The sequence below is a fragment of the Mirounga leonina genome, unplaced genomic scaffold, assembly GCF_011800145.1.
Source record: "Mirounga leonina isolate KUSES-001 unplaced genomic scaffold, KU_Mleo_1.0 Mir_176, whole genome shotgun sequence".
NCBI classification, from domain to species: domain Eukaryota; kingdom Metazoa; phylum Chordata; class Mammalia; order Carnivora; family Phocidae; genus Mirounga; species Mirounga leonina.
Genome location: NW_023270454.1, coordinates 56,874,355 through 56,895,703, shown reverse-complemented (window position 1 = coordinate 56,895,703; position 21,349 = coordinate 56,874,355). Strand labels below are relative to the sequence as shown.

At 35.7% G+C, this 21,349-nt stretch overlaps 1 protein-coding gene across 1 annotated transcript in view; it reads left to right on the top strand.

Annotated features, from left to right (window-relative positions):
* FAT4 (FAT atypical cadherin 4) overlaps positions 1-21,349 on the top strand; it is a 175,934-nt gene that overhangs the window by 108,974 nt on the left and 45,611 nt on the right. The window contains exon 7 of the mRNA XM_035023105.1: positions 12,589-12,769. Within this exon, the coding sequence (XP_034878996.1) occupies positions 12,589-12,769 (181 nt within the window). The remainder of the gene's footprint in view (positions 1-12,588; positions 12,770-21,349) is intronic.

Below are 21,349 nucleotides of genomic sequence, written 5' to 3'. Positions count from 1 at the left end.
TTAAGCTATGTTCTCATGACTTTCCCCTGAACCTTCTGGATCTTATTCAATTCTGTTATCTGTTAGATGTTTCTAGGTAGGACTTGTCCTACTCTGTGTTATGCCACCTACCTTTTCTTAATTTGATTCACTAATACAAAATCTGCATAAGAAGAAACCATGAGCTTTTGAAGTGTTACCATTTGGCAGTTCTTTTGTATGTGGGCTTCGCAAAACAAAAAAGTGTGAGCCTTCCATATCTCTCAAATACGCAAAGCACCTTTTTAGCTACAAAAACTATATCATACATATGGTATTTAGCTTCATGTGGCTTAATAATAAGGGCCTATGACTCTTCACATACATGTAATATGAAAAGATTCACTTGTTTTGAGTTTCGTTGTAGAAATTTTGGTGTTTAGATATACCATCCCAATAGATAGACATCTATACAAGTAATTTTTCCAGAACTTTTTGATATATGTTTTTTTTTAAATTCAAGATGATCTTCTGCCCTCACCAGTGAATTTAGAATCTGTGAATCATTAATATCTGCACTACTCTTTCAAGGAACTGCATTAATATGTGAGAAAGCAGTAAAACAAGGTGATATGACAATAGGGGAATGTTAGTTATAATTCAGTGTATAAATTGGAAGGATTTTGAAAGAGAACGGTCTATGAAAAACTTCCAAATTAGAGAAACCTGACTTAAAATGGTAGTTTTATAGCCAGAAGCCTTCTTGGAGATGAGCCAGTCCATTTTCTTTATATTTGAGATAAGAAAAGTGAGGCCTGGAAAAATAGGCAGTTTGCCAGAGCTTGAAGACCAAGAGTGACAGAGTCAAGAACAATATCCAAGGATTTCTGCCTTTCAACTGAGTTCTTTCTCACGTCTACTGTATTTATGAAGCAGGATCTGCTGACTCTCTGCATAACATAGATTTCCAGAAACATGATTTTAAGAAAGCTTCTCTTCTTATATGCTGTTCATTGTATCCTCCTAATGCATAAAAAGTTTAACTGTTATTTTTTCCCAAATAAATTGATGTCTCAAAATATGTTTAAGTGAAGTCAAATTAATTAGAATCAGTAATTTCAATATTGATCTTTTGAAAATAGGCTTAAATTTAGCCATTGTTCAAATTAAATTGCTAAGTAGGAGAATATATAAAAAAATTCATTAGGCTTTCCAGGTAGAAGATGATAATATTACCAATTATCCCTGCCAGTTGTCATTTTGCATTTATTAAAATCAAACCATGAGGCTGATTTAATAGACCTTATAAGTGAATTCTGAGTACAGTCAATGAGACACTTATGCTTTTATGGGCTACATTAATGTGTGACAAATATCTTGATATTGTTTTGTCAGAAAGTATTTGTGGAGCAGTCTCTTTCAGCTCTTCTACGTACTGGTGAATGGTGAAAAGTGAAAATTTCTGTTCTCAAAGATAGACAAAACCCAAAATATAATACATAGACCAGGAGTGATATGAGATGCTATGAAGTTAAATAGAGCAGGTTAAGTGGCAAGAGAGTGAGGAACTGGAGGTATAGTTTTTGATCGTATAGTCCGGAAAGTGAAATGTGAGGATCTAGGTAAATAATGTTGCTTGCAGATGAAAACAGCCCTGAGGCAGGGATCAAGTTAACCACACCCAAAGAACAGCAGAAGGTCCTGAAGGGCTGGACTACAGTGAAAAAGAGAAATTCTGTCTTGGAGGATGAGGTAGGCAGAAGCTAGATCACATAAACATTTTAGGGCGGCGTAAAGAACTTTAATTTTGTTCAAAGAGAAAGGTGAAGCCTTGTTAGGGTTTGGGACAGGGAGTGACAGGGGGCTTTGGAAAGATCTGGTTTTGTGGAGAAGAGATCTGGCTTTGTGGTAGTGATGAAGAACAAGAGCAGAAGTAGAGATGGTGTTTAAAAGACCATGACGGCAATCCCTGAGATAGAGTTTGAAATTAGGTGACAGTGTGGAGGTGGGGTGAAGGAACGAAATTTCTTATCCATTTTAAAGATTGAGCCAGTGGGACTTGATAATGAGATTGGAGGTGTGGGAAGTTAAGGAAGAGAGATGAGACAAACAGGAGTCCTAGAATATTTGCCTTGGAAATTTGGAGATGGAGAGAGAGAATTTTAGGATAAATTATCAAGAACTATTTTTTGGATATAGTATATTTTAGATCTGAGATAAACAGTGGAGATGCCAGGTAGATAGATATAGAAGTTTAGTTCTCATGAAAGACACTGGGGTAGAGACAACATGGAGTCATAAACTTTAGATGCTCTCCATTCTGGGCATACTGAGTGCTTGTATGTGCCAGAATTTTACACTATATCGTCTCATTTAATTTCATCACAGCCCTGTAAATTAGATACTTTTATTCCAATTTTATGCATTAAAAGAAAAACAAAAACCCTGAGTATCAGAGAAGGTAAGCAACTTGACTTAAGCATGCAGCTGTTTTTCAGTGAAAACAGGATTCAAAACTGGTAAACCTGGGCAAGGAGAACATTTCTTGACCATTACTCACTGCTTCCCACATATTAACTTACCTACTTGTGATATGTTTTGTATAGACCATGTTCATAAGAATTTCTTCTCTCTGGATTAAATGTTATTTTTATATTAAAAAAAAACATTGGTTTATAAAAAAAACAACTTGTGGTTTTCAGCCATTAAAACAGCTTGCAAAATAAGAATATTCATAAATTTGAAATCAAAGGATTGATATTCTCTTCAAATCAGGAAATGTGTATCTAAAGTTTTATAAAGTGCAAAACAAATGTTAGATATTTTACTAAGAATATACAATATGTATGATACACACGTACATATACATACGATGATTCAGTTGGGCTGTGTGCTCACGTTTGCATTTAATTTGGGGGTGGGAAATTAATCAGTGCACAAATTAAATACATTATTCTTTATTTGTTCTTAGTCTAATATATAAAAAGGGATATAGAGATATTCTGGATATAGATTTGGCCAAAAAGTTTAGTTATGAAGCATCTATGTGTCAGCATAACTAATAGGTCTGAGGGGAAAAGTTCAGTTATTAGCATTTCTAATTAAGGGCATTTATCATCTGACTGAAAGAAGGACTAAACTTCATTCTTATACAGGGGTAGAAAATTACTTTTTAATGGAGGGGAAACATGATGCTTTTGCAAAAGTTGATTCTGAAAGCTAAAAGGGCTAATCACCATGTTTTATTTTCTTGGTGAAGATATGATGACATTTGAATTAATGCTATCTGTCACATTGTTTGGTTGAGACAGTCATTGCATTACAAATGGCTCTATAATCAAAAGAGAGCTCAGAAATGTGGAATATGACATATTACATCTGAAGATAGTTGTTTTTTTTAAATGTTCCAGAAAGATGGCATTTTGTCAGCATTATTTGTGGGAAAATGTTGGAGAAGAGCTTGCCTTGTCTGTTATGATGAACATTTTTAATAATGAAAATTGCTAGAAAACTTTCCATAAGGCACCAGTGATTCCATAAATCAGATAGAACCAGGATTATCTTCAATTACTAAAAATTAATTGCATTTAACTTGCTTTCATATTTGAGTCTAAGGCAGTTTTGGTTATTTCCATCTGAGTTGTTGAAGGAAAGTCTTTCCACAAACAATTTACTGATCTAGTAAGCTTTAATTCAGCAATTCATGAAATCAAGCAGTATCCAATCTAATAGAAGGAACCTTCGCAGAGCTGTACAAGGCAAGAGATTCATATAGACGAGGTGAGCAGAAACAAGGACATTATACTAGGCATTTGCTGACTGATTAAAGCGAGGTTACTTTCCCTATATGGCACATGAGGAGATTTGGAGTCAGTTGAGGTGATTTGTGCTGAAGAGGCAAGGGCTGGTTGGTTGACCTAGGCCTCTGTTTCTGGGAGAAACCCCAAACACAGAAACTTAGTTTTAAGTTCTGGTTTGCTGATGGGAGGCTTAGCATGAATGACTCCATCTTGGGCCAAATAAGGTTACTTTAACAAAATATTTGTCCTAGATGAGAATTTTGTTTCCAAGGTTGATAACTGATGATTATTTTACTTCCACTTATTTCTAGTAAGGCTTTGTACCATATCTGTTAGTGACATAAGTATTATTATAAATTATTTATTTATATACTTTTCTTTAAATCAACTACTCTTTAGTAGGAAAAATATTTCCTCTGTAGAATTTCATTTATCTATTCATAAGATACAAATACCAAAACACGATTTAACCTCCAAAATTCTGTTAAATAAGAGTTAGAATTGTCATTATGTTGCATAGAATTAAAATTTAATAAAATAATTTCATATAAGCCATAGATATAAGTAGACAAAGGACCCAACGTTGAAATGGAAATAAACTATTTGCAATGGAAAGGAAAATGTGTATGTTATAAAAGATAAACATTAAGTATCATAAAAACTAAGTTGATCTCATTGTTAGTTTTTTTTTTCTTTTCAAAAGTCCTTTAATTTTATCCTGTTAAAACATAATCATTTTGTAGCCTATTTTTTATGATTATTTCATAAATATGTAATTCAATATTTCCACTAAGTAGGCAGGAGGAAGGTTGTGTTTAGCCTTTGAAGGCAGCCTTGGTGTCTCAGAGTTTTAACAGGGGTTGAGGATTTTTTTTAATATCCTCTAAAAAGTAATTCCTCAAGACCTACTTTTTGTGCAGGATAAAATATTTTATTAACATTACGTATGGCTTTATAAAATTTTTTAATTGTGGTAAAATATATATATAAAACGTAATTACCATTTTAATTACTTTTAAGTGTACCGTTCAACAGCATTAAGTACATTCACATGGTTGTACAACTTTTCCATGTCATTTTCATAACATTATTATATAGTTGCTTTAATTTTACTTATCACCTCTATTTAGTATAAGAATTTATCAAGGAGGGCGCCTGGGTGGCTCAGATGGTTAAGCGTCTGCCTTCGGCTCAGGTCATGATCTCAGAGTCCTGGGATCGAGTCCCGCATCGGGCTCCCTGCTCCTTGGGAGCCTGCTTCTCCCTCTGCCTTTCTCTCTCGCTCTGTCTCTCATGAATAAAAAAAAAAAAAAAAAAAAAAAAAATCAAGGAAATATAGTATTTTGTTTGTTTGTTTTGTTTTTAAAGATTTTATTTATTTATTTGACAGAGCGAGAGAGCACAAGTAGGCAGAAAGGTAGGCAGAGGGAGAAGCAGGCTCCCTGTGGAGCAGGGAACCCAACGCGGGGCTCGATCCCAGGACCCTGGGATCATAACCAGAGCTGAAGGCAGACGCTTAACCCACTGAGCCACCCAGGCACCCCGAAATATAGTGTTTTTGATAAGGATTCCTGCAGAGATAATTTAAAAATCAGGTGTTATCTAAGCATATATATACCTAATTGATATAAATATATTTGTAGAACTAATTAGCAGAAATAAATTACATTATAAAATGTAATTTCTAAAATATTAAACTTCCGGTCATATTTAAATGTTCCATACTTATTTGCTTTATACATTTGCTGAATTCAGATTTAAATCTCACCACAAAAGTTCCAATGTTGTTATAGAATGGCTGAAATTCAGTGCATTTTCAGTGGATGGCTTACGAACTGTGAGAAAACCATGTTTACTTCCTGGGAAAGAAAAAAAGAAGCTAATACTTTACTACAACAAACACACACCCAGTCAGAGGACCCATTCACCAAATGTTTGATGTCAAGAATGAAGTCGGCTTTGTTGCAAAGCAACAGATTTCAGTTAGGCAAAAATTTTTATTTCTGCGGAACAGTTTTTCATATTTCACAAAAGTATGTTTAATTTATAAGGGCTAACATAAAAAATGTAATCTCCCTGCAGTTTGAACTTTAATTACTCATTTAGATTCATTTATTACACTTACTAAAGATGTATTTTCTGATAGAGCAGTTGTCTGAAACTTTTTTCTTTTTAACATCTTATTATAAATTACCTTGAACTTTATCTTGATATATTTGAGCTTATTAAGCCACCAGTGTTAAAAGGCTTAATGCTTATTTAACTTACTTAATAATTTCCCAAATTCAAAAATATAGAGTATAACTCAGACAAAGCATGGAACTACCCACAGTAGCATGGATTTTCAGAAGATTAAGCTGTGAATATTCTTTCTCCGTGGACGTAATTTATTTTCACACACTTTTAAGAATGCTTTTCAGAATCATGTGCATTGTTTGCTATTTGCTTTAAAAATTTCAGGTTTCGGGCGCCTGGGTGGCTCAGATGGTTAAGCGTCTGCCGTCGGCTCAGGTCATGATCCCAGGGTCCTGGGATCGAGTCCCGCATTGGGCTCCCTGCTCCTTGGGAGCCTGCTTCTCCCTCTGCCTCTCTCTCTCTGTCTCTCATGAACAAATAAATAAAATCTTAAAAAAAAAAAATTCTCTTTGTTTAAAATAAATAAATAAATAAATAAAAATTTCAGGTTTCTATCAATTTATTCATGTTTATTTTACATTTATATGTATATGTATATACATATATACATATGTATACACATGAATGTGTATATATACAATACATAAAATTTTACAAAATGAAATTTGAAGTTCTTTTTATCTTTTGACTCATAATTATATTTGAAATGTCCACTGCACCTCCTAGCCTCCACGGTTACAAATTTCTGAGACCTTAACTTTTTATTTCATTTGTATCTTCAACCCTTTTCATTGGCCCCCCATCATCCACTAGGAGTCTGTGTCATTACATCCTGCCTCTTCTTTCTGATTGCATCTGTTTTTCATAAATCAATCCCAGATGAAATTGAAAAATCTTGCCCTATTACGCCACTGCCTATATAATTCATCATTATCAGATCTATTCAAACTAAACATTGGCCCCTCGTATTCTGATTCTTCTCCTGGGACTCAGGATTAATTGGGACCCTCTGTTTATAAGTAGTAGACTATCTCCAAAACTTTGACCTTTGTCTGCAGTCTTGTTCTCTGACCCCAGGCTTAGGCTAAGGCCTGTATTCCCAGATGTATATTTCTAGAAGTATTCAGCTCTTTGAACTTTCAGCCAGTCACTAGACCAGATTTCATATAAAGAATCAAAGGAAAAGACTACAGAACGAGGACACGGCCTAATGGTATGCATTATGGGTTTATATAAAGATGAATTAAATAAAATTATCTTGCTCTCAATTAGCTTATAACTTAATAGAGGATATGGCAGAAGTGCACTGATAGTAATGATAATATAGAGTGAAACATCTGTAATAAGAATGGCATAGTTTATCTGAGCCCAATGAACTAAAAAAAGATTTTTTTAAGAGTTCAAAATTGGCTTGCTCTTTCCACTATGGCTGAATGTAAATAAATTGCTTAAATTCTTTGAGTCTAATTTTTCATCAAAAAAATTAAACAATACCTACATCATGGAATCTGTATATTAAATGAGTAATACATACAAAAGATCCATATATGTATATATACCATATATATCTGATTTCAAGTAAGTATTCAACAATATATATATATACAAGTATGTGTATATATTCATTTATATTTCCATTTATAGATAAAAAATATGGGCTAAGTTTACCCAGAATAATTGATATTTCATTTTTTGACATAGGAGTGTTGAGGCTTTTTTGGCAACTTGCAAGAGGCGACAACAGGTAGTCAGTTGCATGTACCAGCCTGGAGTCAACAGAAAGTTCTGGACTAAAGATAAAGTAATAGTAAGCACTGTGTAGCACTTCACAAGGAATATAACAGAAAGATGTTAGGAAACAGGAACATAAAGACCCTGGACCACTTCTTCACACAGTTAAGAGGTAGAGTATAAAAACAAGCAAACACAGAAAAGCAACAATGAAAACATGACTTCATTATTCAATTAGTAGGTAAGAGGACAGGCTAAGATTTGTGTGGGCCAATGACTAGGGAACTTGTGTCTTTCATCTGAGATGAGTGATATAGAAATGAAACTTATTTGAAATCAGAGGGGATTCCATATTTCTTTCTTGATTTCATCTTCCTGCTTAAAGTTGAGAGGTAGTGACTTCCAGAGCTCACACTATCAGTAGAAAAAAATGAGGCGGGATCTGGGTGTATGGTGGTAGGCCCCATTCCCAAGAACAAAAGTAAAATATATTGGAGGCAGAATTCAAATGTAGGGTTAGTTAAATCTCAGTAAAATACTTAGAAAGTTAGAACAATGTGTTTGTAAGCTTTCCTTGTAAAACTGAAAAAAGTAGATGAGACCTGCATGCACATCCTTTGGGGCAACAAGAAAGGGAGACCACTGGAGAAATTGTGGTTCACTCTATCAGTTCATGAAGAAAATAGGAAGAGAACCCTAAGTACTGATAAAGTGAGTTGTGGTGGCTACTAAGGGGAGAGTAGGGGAATCTGGGGATCATTCTTTGCTTGAGAAGAGTCCCCATGTTGATATGATCTCTACTGTTTCTATTTAGAGAAATTAAAATTTGAAAAAATGATTTTGAAAATGCATCTAAAGGCAGTTGATTTGACTTTTAGTTGTGGGACAACCCACAGAATCTAACCAAATTTAACCATCTATGTGGCTGCTTCTCAAGCCAGGACCATCTGTTGTTACTGGTGTGCTTTTAAAATCTTCTGGAAAATTAGACCTTCTCGGGTATGAAGACAGTGAGATTAAACTTGCTGAACATTTTCCTGCATAAACAATGTTTTTTCTCTTTTTGCTTACTGATTCAGAAGACATATCAGCAACAACATTTATGTAGTTTATAGACAAAGGAAGAAATCACATGTTCCTGACCAAATGAGTTAGTCATCATTTTATGTGGTTTTCCATATGTGTGTCATCAGACACTTTAGAATACCAAAGACAAAACCTTTGGTTGGCAGTTACTGGGTTATTTCTTAACAAGTTTAAGTATATATTGTTGATTAGAGAGCAATGTGTATACCAGAAATATGTAGGTCTTCTTTAAACTCTCACTGTAAGTTATCAAATTTTTTATTTTTAAATTTTCAAGCAACATGTCCTCCACAAAACTATGAAAGTTTTGAAAGCTAAGTGTCTCATATTGTTATACTACAAAAGAATCATTAAGAGGAAAGGATGGCTCAAATATTTTCCTAAAATATTATTATATAACTGACTCAGAAGTTTTGTTGGGGAACAAAAATCCTGGGAATTATGGTATTGAAATCTGTGAGATTTAAAAACGAACCTTCTATAAGTCAGTTTTTAATTTTTCTTGTTTCTAAAGCAAATACAAGAAAAAGGAGTAATAAAGAATGCATTTTAACCATGTGCCAGTCACTCTGCTAAGCATGTTACATTTCCCTCAATACTTCTTTGGGGTAGGTTCTGTGCTTATTATTCCCATTTTACAGATAAGGAGACTGAAACTTAGTGAGTAGAGTTCAATGTCAGTAGAAGATATGAAAGAGCCCTCCATCTCCTCCTATCCTTTGCTTCTAGGACATTGATTTAGTTATTCCCTCTCTCAATTCATCATAGTATACACACTCATCTTCCCATGACAGCCTCTTTCGCTCACATTAAAGCATAGATATCCTCTACTTACATTTTTTCAGTGTAACCAGAGGAAGAGATACTAACATGATGCAGATATTTAACTTCCATTTCACCAAATTATATATAATTAAACACACATAAGAGATTTAGGCCAAACATTGGTCATCAATAATACCCCGAAGATATGTAGTTAGCTTTAACATGACTCTTGTGAGAAATTCTAAATCTCTATGAACCATGAGAAACAATGGACTCTGAGAAACAAACTGAGGGATCTAGAGGGGAGGGGGTGGGGGAATGGGTTAGCCCGGTGATGAGTATTAAGGAGGGCACATACTGCACGGAGCACTGGGTGCTATACGAAAACAATGAATCGTGGATCACTATATCAAAAACTAATGATGTAAAGTATGATGATTAACATAACATAATAAAAAAAATCAGTGGCATAAAGAACAACAACAAAAAAAACTAATGATGTATTGTATGGTGACTAACATAACATAATTAAAAAAAAAAAAAGAAATTCAAAATCTCTGACAAGATTATTGTCTCCAAATACCCCACAAACATCAACTGGCAAATAACTAAGTTCCCTCACAGATGCGCCTTTTCCTCCAACTCATGACTTGTGTTGTTTTCTGGGCCCAGATTGTCCAAAGTCCGAGCACATTTCCCTGAGTGGCACCTGTCCAGATACTAACAACACCTTCCAGCTTTTTGCCAGTGGCAAACATCTTCACATCCAAGTCACGTGGGTTAAATCCCAGCTTCCTCACTATATCTATGGCCTTGAAAAGTCATTTAACCTAATCATCAGCTTATTTAAACATAAGATGGAGAGAGCAGAAGTACTAACTGATGAGATTAGACAAGATAATCTATGTCAACTTCTTAAACCAGTACTTGCATACCTAAGGACTCAATAAGCACTTGATATAATCATTATTAATGTGTTAAGTGAAATTTTTAAAGTCTTATTTTGATGTGCTTCTCCAGTGTTTATAATACCTCCAAATCTATTTTGTGTGTGAAATATTTGTGAAATCATTTTACCATTATTTACACTAAGTGACTAGTGAAAAGGCAATTATACTATTTTAGTAAGTTTGTAGTTAATTATACACATAAGCAATAGTGAGGACTAATTTTCTTCCCTTTAGTATAAAATCAAACATCTGAAAGGTAAGACTTACGACGCCTGGCTGAATTAGTTAAGTTTCTGACTCTTGATTTTGGCTTGGATCATGATCTTGGGGTTGTGAGATCAAGCCCTGCATTGTGCTCTGTGCTCCCCGGGGAGCCTGCTTAGGATTCTCTCTCTTCCTCTCCCTCTGCTCCTCCCTCACCACATGTGCACTCTCTCTCCCCCCCGCTCTCAAAAATAAAAATAAATAAATAAATAAATAAATAAATAAATAAATAACAAATAAATAAATAAATAATAAAATGAAATAAAAGATAAGACTTTGGCAGTCACGAATTTAAAAATATGTTAGTGTAAATAGAATGCTTAATGTAAAATATCTTACCGAGAAAGATATATATGGCAATAATTATCACCATGTAGCCTAAATTTAATTGCATAGGTTTCTGGGAATGATCATGCTTCATTACAGTGCCCAGCTCAACTGGTCATGCACATTTTCATCTAACATAGTCTGAGCTTCCTTGTATAGAGCACAAAAATAACAGATCACCAAACCCACTGGGGTCCATAATTTTCCAGTTTGCTGATTTTGGTTCCTATACGTTTGAGCATACGAGCTGGCTTGGTATCAGGCCATCAGTAAGTACAATATAAGAACATAGAAAAAGTTTAAATAGTAGTAAAGGAAATATCAGCAAATCACAAGATTACTAGAAAAAAGAATATAGAAGGTTGTGAATCGCAACACCGTTCTGTGAGAGTAAAAGGTCACACCATAAAAATTTTACAGAGAAATGAATGAGTCAGTGAATGGATGGCTTTTTTAAAAAAGTGTTGAGTGCTAGAAATAAGTAGAATTTAAACTTCATATAAGAAGAAATAATTTTCATGGGAAAAAAGTTTTAATATTTTAAACAGAAAAGGAGAGTGTTCAGGGCTTTGTTTCATTTTAGATAAACACAGTTAAACAGAGCTCTATTGTTTTTATTTAGAGAAGTTAAAATTTGAAAAATGATTTTGAAAATGCATCTAAAGGCAGTTGATTTGACTTTTAGTTGTGGGACAACCTACAGAATCTAACCAAATACGGCATCTGATTCACATCACCACAAAGAGTCTGTTAACTTTGCATAGCACAGGCAATGTACGCCAAGGTTTTGTTAAATGTTGGCTTTTCATTATATGTTGATAACAGAACTGGAACAAGAAATAAAAAAGAACTGTTTCACATTTATATTAAATAGTAAATAAATGTAACAAAAGTAATTCTAAGTTAGCTCATTGACATGTTATTTCCAACAAGTGGAAGGTTGTGGTTTTGAGACATCACTTGAAGCTTTATCTTTTTCCTTTACAAACAAATATTAGTACAGAAAAGGGGATCTAAAGACTTAGAAACCCAAATTTTTTATATTAACATTGATAGTCACGACTAGGAATTTAGCTTTCTTGCCTTGTCAGTTGGCCAGCTATTCAGTGCCCATGGATATTCTCCAAATCTGGACTGAGCTATTTTAATGGAATTTCAGAGAAACCAGCAGTGCCTCTTTTGTGGTGTTTAAATGATATTGTTGTGTTCTGCATTGCTGAATCAGCACCTTTAAAATAGAACGAGAGGTTGACATACTCTTTTTGTGCAGTATCACCAGGAAAGATTTGAAATACTAGTTTATAAATGAAAATATTTTCTTTCTTTTTTATCATCTGAATCAATTTTTTAATTATGTTCAGTTAGCCAACATATAGTACATCATTAGTTTTTGATACTTTTCTTGTAACAAAATTAAAAATCACTCCACTGCTTGTAGCCTTTAGAAATTTCACTTTGAGATGTTTTCTAAAGTCTCTTCAGTAGTGCTATCTACCAATGAGTCATTGTTAAATTTGCTATTATCTTTGTTATTTATAAACATTAAAAACTCGATTTTCTTTTCCTTCTAGGATCCCCTGCCCTGACTGGAACTGGAACAATCAGTGTCATAGTAGATGACGTCAATGATAATGTCCCCACTTTTGCCAGTAAAATGTATTTCACCACAATTTCTGAAGATGCACCAACTGGAACAGATGTGTTATTGGTAAATGCCTCAGATGCTGATGCTTCAACAAATGCAGTTATCAGGTCAGTACATTTCCCTTTGTAAATTCTGATTGTTTTTCTCATGAAACAGTCTTTGGATTAAATGAATATAATGCTTAATTTTGCTAGGAAGTCTGTAATATTAACACATAGCCCTATTGTGGCTACCTGCTGTTAAATAACCAACTATGCCTAAAATGAGGATTCAAACAATAATAATTTTATTTAGTGTTCTAAAATTTTAATATATTAATTTTATTTATATTTTTATCATATCTCATGATTTTGTAGTTCATGTAAATCGTTTGTAGGGCAGGGTTCACGGGGAGATTCTTCTGCTTCATGTGATTGACTGGTATCACTTAGTGGTATTTACCTGGTCCATGGGTGGCTGGAGGGTTTAAGATGTCTTCACTCAATGCCTGGTGCCTTGGGAGGGATGGCTCAGCTGGACCCCTGTCTCTGATCTTGTAGTCTCAGGGCTTCTCAATGTGGTTCTTTAGCAGGTAGCTAAAATGGGCTACATGGTAGCTTTGGGCTCCAGGAACTTTGGGTGAAAGCTGCCAGTGCTCTTAGAGAAAAGGCTTGGAAGTGGCACAGCATCACTTCCATAATATTCTATTTGTTGAAGCAGTCATGACCTGCCCAGATTCCCTGGGAGGAGAAATGCACATCCCCTCTTGATGGGAGGAGTATCAAAGAATTTTGGCCATTTTTAGCCCAACCGCTAGCCCCAGTAAGAATATTTATATTTTCAAAGTTTAAAAAGTTTATTTTACTCTACTTACATCTACTTAAAATGGCAAAAAACAAGATGGTACCTTGTTCAGGGAGCATGTGAAAGCAGTTTGGTTGTTACATTTGGTGGATCTAGCTGAGTCACATTCTTCCAGGCCCATTCTAAACTTTGAGAAATGAAGATTTCCAAATTTTCCAGAGAAAAGTCTCGAAGACATAAATATTTCTTACCCACACGTCACCCCCACCTTCTATAGACTGATATTAGGTAAATGAGAGTGGATCAGATGGCTATGGCAGTAATGGTCAGAAGAGAGAATTTGAGGGTTCAGAGGACTTATCAGTCAAGGGCTGTGCATGTTGCTATTGTGATGATTTGGTTAGGGATTTGTTTTGTTTGTTACTAATTTCCTATTTACAAAATCACTTTGGGAAACTGGCATTTATCTCTTCCTACTGGTAGAGATGACTGACTTATGTAGAAGGCCTCAAAGTATTTTTCATTTAATTAACATGCATTGAGTTGTTAGTATGAGTGACAAGGCAGCATTTCCACTTTCTTCAAGCCTGCATTCTTTTTTAGGTAGATAAACAATTTAATACAACATAAATACGATTACTTCATATGGTGAATGCAGCCTTGAAAAGAAAGCAGGCTTATATAACAGAGAGTGACAAGGGACTTTTAGGTATGGTTATTATGGGTGGCCTCTCTAAGGAGGTGACATTTAGGCTGGAAGAACTGGACTGTGGGATGAAAGTAAGCATGGTGTCTTTAGGAGGGTTTGGGAGCACGGACCAAAGTGAGAAAGGGGCCAGAGAGGTAGGCAGAGATCAGATCATGTAGGCCATCTGAGGGCTCCTAGGTCATGGTAAGAAATTGAAATTTTTATTTATTTTTATTTATTTATTTTTTTAGAAATTGAGATTTTTAATTTTATTTTTATGTGAAAAACTATTGGAGTATTTCAAACAGGGACCAACATAAACTGTTCTGTTTGGGTTGGATTGCAGGAGGCAGGACTGTAGAAAGAAGCCACTGGGAGAGAAACTGGTGAGACCATTTAGGTGCTAATTAATATAGTGGTTGAAACAAAAGTTGGAGGTCCATGTACTAAGGTGGAGAAATGACAACTGAGTGAATAGATTTGGAAAAATATTTGAGATTGTAAGTGGGAATAAGAAAAAGAGAAATCAGAGTCATCTACTAAGTTTTTGGCTTGAACATCTGGGCAGATGGTACCATTGTAGGTAACACTGGAGGAGAAACAGGTGTGAGAGAAACTAGTTCTTATTTGAACACAACTTAAGATGACTACGAGTCATTCACATGGAGGTATCAGTTGGGACATTGAAGATACAAGTCTGAAACTTAGGTTAGGGTCAGGGCTGGAGATACAGATTTGGGAGTCATCAATGCTTAGAGCACATTTAAAACCAAGAAAATTAATAAGAACACTTTAGGAGAGAGTATAGAGCAACAAAAGAAGGGCAAGAACTGACTCCTTGGAATCCTCCCAATGCTTGAAAGACAGGTGTAGAAGGAAGAGTCACCTAGGTAGCCTAGCAGTTCTGGCCAGAGTCACAGGAGGAAATCCAGAAGATGGACACTGACATGCACTGTAGGATGGAAGGCAATGCACGAACTTCTTTCAGACTCCTGGAACCTTCTTCCAGAGCTGAATTCCAAGAGGCTTATACAGTCAAATCATTAAGGATGGAGAAAATTTCTGCCCAAGGTCATAACTATATGGCTCTTGGGTCCCTGCGCTCAGCACCACCTGGAGAGAGGCAAGTTCAACTTACCTTCTTCCTGGTATGAGCCTCAAAACGCCAGTAAATACCACCTCCTTTGCTTGTCCTACACCAAAGCATAGAAATCATGGAATCCATACCCTAAGAACTAAGTCTTAGCTTAGTGTTAAGAGCACAGCCTTGGGAATGAAGCTGACTATACTATTAATTGTGGGGCAGCTTATTTAACACTTCTCGGGGTCAGTTTTCTTATCAATAAAATAAGTATACTAAATAATAAAACTGACTTGATAGAATTATTGTGACGACAAATAAAACAATTAAGTGGACTGCTTAGAATAGTGCCTAGAACAAAAAATACTCAATATCCATCAATGCATACTGTCCTAACCCTTGCAAAGCACTTTTCCCTTTGCCTGTCATCTCTTAGTGCTCAGTAAGTTTCTGACAATTTTGGAAGAGATGTCCTATCCATTGTAGTGTTATAGTCCAGTAAATCTTTATCTGCCATGCCAAGGAGTCTTTCTCTAAAGATAGTATGCAGACTATCACCAATCAGTGGCAGAACAGTATCCTTGTCTGAGATGTTTCAATTGCTGAAACAACTGTGAAGCCGCATGCTTACAAAATCAATGCAAGTACTAGAAGAAAATGCTATGAGGATATACTGTCTTCTAGAGTATGTCAGATTTGCACTGCTAAATGTGAGCAATGGTGATCAATGTAAAGTTGGTCTAGAAAATCCTGTTTGTATTTCCAGAATGATGTACTGGTAGCTTTGAAATGATTGTTTTGATTTGATAGTATGTATTTTGGTTGTTTGGTTGACTGGTTGAATTTTCTTCTTCCTTTAAAATCAGAGAATTAACTTCATACTTTTACATTCACTGAGATCTATAAAATACGTCTGCAAAAATCTTTAAATGACTACATTGACTGTCATATAGTGAGATAATATAGAAATCGAAGCTGTTTTTATCTTGTAAAAATAATTAAATTCACTTACCTTAGGACAGACAATTATTACAGCTTAGATTTAAAATACTTTCATAGATAAAGTAAATAGTGATGCCAGCCTAAACCTTATTTACTCTGGCTTGATATCTTTTTAAAAAATATTTTATTTATTTATTTGACAGAGAGAGAGAGAGATCACAAGTATGCAGACAGGCAGGCAGAGGGAGAGAGAGAAGCAGGCTCCCTGCTGAGCACGGAGCCTGGGTGGTCTGATTATCTTTTTAATGGAATATTAAAAACTTCTATATTAAGTGTTAATCATGCCTTGCTAATCATGGAATCGAGAGAAACCCATTCTCCTAGTTAACAGAGTAATTTTATATTAATATTATATTGCTTATTTAAGTATTATGTAAGTAAGTCATTTACCCATCTATTGATGGGCTCTCTAATAGCACAACCCGTTATGTGTCATATAATTTGTTAATTTTCCCTTATGGTCTACCATAATCTTGTACACAGTGGTCACCTGACAAATACTTATTTATATTTTTCTTTCTACCTATTTGATCAAGCTATCCATTTTTATGGACGGTGCACTTACTTTAAGTTATATACTTTATTTCACTCTTAGTGTTTTCCCCTCTAGTAAACTAGTCTGCATTAATTCCTAGTTTTTATCTACTTTAAATATTTGCTTCCCAGACAGACACCCATTCCAGAAGTTAGCTTTTAAGGATACATATCCCTTTTTCTCCCAACTGGACCAAATCTCCATTTAAACTTCACTTCTAACTTTCATGTCACAGCACTGGAGAAACTCACAAAATTATATTGACAGGGTCAACATTCAAAGGCAGATCCCTCACTCTGTGTTCTTAATCCCATCCCACTTAATTTCCTCCAAATCTTTAATTCAACAGTGTTTGCATTTCTCTCTTGGATCTTCAAATCATCCCTGTTCCCTGGATCATGTATTGATTGATCCCTGTGGAAATGCTCAGAATATCTGCTACTGAATGCTGGTTCCTTTATTTACCTACCATAACTTAGAAAAGTCATGCCTGTGTCCCTAAGATTGCATATATCCATCAGTAAAAGTGGAGATATGAAGTGTTACTTTACAATTGGTAAGAGTTAAATATATATTGATCAAATGCCATGTAGTATATATGTAATCAGTTAAGATGCGTAAATGTCTCTAATACAATTATCGGGACACAAAAGTCACTAAATTAATGTTAGGGTTTTTTTTTTCTTTTTATTCTTCTTATATCTATTTTACCCCTAATATCTTCTTGCTTATACAGTGTCTGCAGCATAGCAGTGACTGACAAATAAATGTATTGAATGAATGATTCCAATTCTTAGAACTGTTGTTTTTACTCACTTTTTTTTACACCACATTTTTGAGAGAGTGGGTCACTTCCTCACAGTTTTCTCCAACCATTTATTCCTGAAAATCTTTCAATCTGATTTTCTCCTCCATGGCTTTATTAAAAAAATAATCTATCTGAAGTTTCTGCTGAAATTTATCAAATTTATTCATAACACTCAAATGATCTTTCTGAGTATTTTCCTTTACCTTTTGCAATATTTGCGCTACAGGTCATCTCTTCTCTTGGCATTCTTTTCTCTCCTCAATGTCTACGTAATATTATCTCTTATTTCTTACTCTGCATCTCTGACCTCGCTTTCTAATTTACCTTCTGATCTCCTCTCTGTACAAAATAATTTGGATAGTCCCCCACAATATTTTTTCTCAGTCCTTTTTTCCCCTTTCTTTGTGTGTGTGAGAGAGCAAGAGAGTGAGAAAGCGAGAAAGAGAGAGAGAGAGAAAATGAGAGAGAGAGAAAATAATTCATTTTCACAGCTGCAACCATCCAGAAAACTATGCAGAGAATTCTAAATCTGTGCTATCCATTCTGACTCCATCCCTGAGATCCCTGCCTATATTTGTAAATCTGTAGTGGACACCCCTACCTGGAGGTTCTGTTGGCATCAGAAGCACAATATATCAGAAACTCCTAACTTTTCCTGTTTCTCCTCTTGGCATTCTGCTTTCTTTTAATGGTGTTGCCTTGCCTTCTTCATCCCTGTTTGCTAGCCAAGGGTCATCCTCTCCCTCTCTACTCAGTCAATGGACAAGTTCTCACATTTCTTCTTCACTAATGCCTCTGGCACCCATTCTTTTCTGTGCAATCTTCCTGCCAAGATTCTAGTTCAGCCCACAATTACATCATGCCTGGACTATTATAATAAAAATTAACTTTCCTCCCTGACTCTAGTTTCTAATCCCTCCAATCTGTATACCATCCTGTACTGTGTAATTTTGGACCCTCACTATGTCCCAGGCACTTTAAGTCCCGAGGACTTGGACCCTCTAGCTACCACAAGGAGAGCAGTTCAGGAAAGGAGATAACTTTGTAATCCTGTAATTATAGTACTCTGCGACAAGTATATAGTTTAAGCACAGATGGGGTGGAAAGAGAAGAACAGCATACTCAGTGCTATCTGAAGAAATCCATAGAAGCTTCGAGTAATTAATGATTTTTGGAAAGACCGAGAAGTAGCTTATCAACAAATACAGTACGAAAGACTTTCTAGGCAAAGACAATAACAAGCATAAGGGCAAGGAGCTCTGCAGAAGCACAGGGTCCGGGAAGCAAAGCTCTTCCGTACGGTTGGTATGGGTGAGGAATGGGCCTCGTATACCACATGAAAAATTCACACTCCTGTCTGTATCTAACGGGAGAAACAACTGAAGTGTTCCAACTGGGCAATAACATGACTAGATTACATTTTATGATGATTTATCAGTGTTGTAGGAAGTGATCTGGATGAAGCCGAGCCTGGGTCAGTGAATGAAAGAGCAATGGCAGTAATATGAACCAGCTTGGGCATTCAGTGGCTCAGCTTTAACAATGATACTCCCTTCCTCAAAATCCTTCAACTTCCAGTTGGCCTATGGCATAATGCCCAGTCTCCATATTCCAGGCACTCCATAAACAGCCCCGGCTTATTCTGCCCAAACCCCCAACATACAGCCTAACTTGCAGGCTCACTGGATCACTTTCTGCTCCTGGGAAAAGGATCTGTGCTTTCCCAAGCCTTATGGCCTTGTTCAAGTTCTTCTGTATCCTAGATCAAGGTTCTGCAAACTGCAGTCTGCAGGCTAGATTCGGCCCAGTGCCTGCATTTGTAAATGAAGTCGTACTGGAATAAAGCCATGCCCGTTCGTGTACTTTTGTCCACGGCTGCTTTTGTGCACAATGGCAAGCTGAGTATTGTAGCAGAGCTTTTCTGGCCTCCAAAGCCATATTTACTAACACTGGCCTTTTACAGGAAAAAAAAAAAATCTGCTAATTCCTGACCTGAAACACCTTTCTCCCTTTTCACCACTATTGTAAGATGGGTAGACCCTTTAAAACCCAGCTTCAATTTAGCCTTCCTCAGGGAAGGCTTTCTTTTAATCATTCCACTCAAAAGCGCTCTCTTTGGCTTTTGGATACCTAGAGCAGCGCTTCTGGACAGTTTCATAACACTCAAATGCACTGCCTGGCTTTGTACTTTCTTTTCTTTCTCTCTTTCTTCCATTTAGGATGTAAGTTTGAGGGCAGGATTTTTACCTTCTAATCCTTGTATCTTTTAGTCCACCTATCCATTTAACTAAGTATGTAGATGGATTATAATAGATTACATATGATAAATTATTAAATTGTAACTACACAGGTGTATGTGCTCTGTTATGTGTGTAATCCTAGACTTTTACTTCTCAGCATGTACCAATTACAATTCCAAATGCATTTCGTATGAAATTACATTTAATACTCAAGACTACCAAGTGAAAGGAATGCATATGTGATCCACACTTTACAGGTGGAAAGAAAAAGCTTAGAAAGATTAAGGAATTTAATGAATTGAAGTGTTTTGAGTGAGGTAAATATTCATGCCCAGGTGAATTGTGTTTCGAAGTGCAGTCTTTTAACTATTACTAAATTATCGTATTCTAGTAACATATAGCACAATGTTTTATGATCCTAGTAGATCTCAGGGAGAGACAAAAAAAGGTTAAAAAATCAAATTGGGGTATTTTAGCTTTACAAGTGCAAAAATGAATGATTCAGATTTTAGAGAACAATGATGTCAGTTTATGCCAATAATCTGAAGCAGTCATTTCTTATTCTTGAATCAGCAAATAAATAACACATTTGTTGATTTCTTTGAACCAAATCGATGTAAACAACGCTACACTGACATCCCTTAAATAAAAAAAGTCCCCTTTGGCCTTAGCAAGCAGTACAGCATTTCTTGTCTCCACTAGATCCACTCAGGCTGCTTTTTACCTTCTTTATACTGTGGTCTAATGGAGCAAGTATGTGTTGAAGTCATAAAGACGGAAGTTCCAACTCTAGATTTACCATTTTTAGATGGTATGCTTTGTTGTGCAACCCCATGAGTCTCTCTTAGATTCAGACTCCTCATCTTTAAAAAAATCCAAAACAAAACCAAAGTGTCAGGGTTGTTTTGAAGTTAAATGAGAGCATATATAAAATGCCTTGTAGTGTGCTCAGTACACACTAAGAACACAGTAAGATGCTGCAGATCTTTAAAGACCAGCATAGATGTTTAGATGTTAAAAAGCACAAAACCCAGGGCGCCTGGGTGGCTCAGTCGGTTAAGCGACTGCCTTCGGCTCAGGTCATGATCCTGGAGTCCCGGGATCGAGTCCCGCATCGGGCTCCCTGCTCGGCAGGGAGTTTGCTTCTCCCTCTGACCCTCCTCCCTCTCATGCTCTCTGTCTCTCATTCTCTCTCTCTCAAATAAATAAATAAAATCTTAAAAAAAAAAAAAAAAGCACAAAACCCAATCTAATAGAGTTTATACCCTTAGAAGAAATTAATGTAGACCAGAGAAGCGGGAAAGATCTCCATGAAGGGATGAGAACCAAACCAAGACTGAAGTGATAGGGGAAAGGCAAACCTGGGCATATTATTTTGGCCGTCTATCCATTGTGTCCCTTCTATCTGTGTGTGTGTGTGCATGTGTGTGTGTGTATTTTAACTTACAAGTATAAATTGCACGATACTGGTATTATAGATATTATGAGACGTTACAGAACACTTCATATTTAAAATCGACTTTTGATATACTTCAGAATCAGATAAAGTC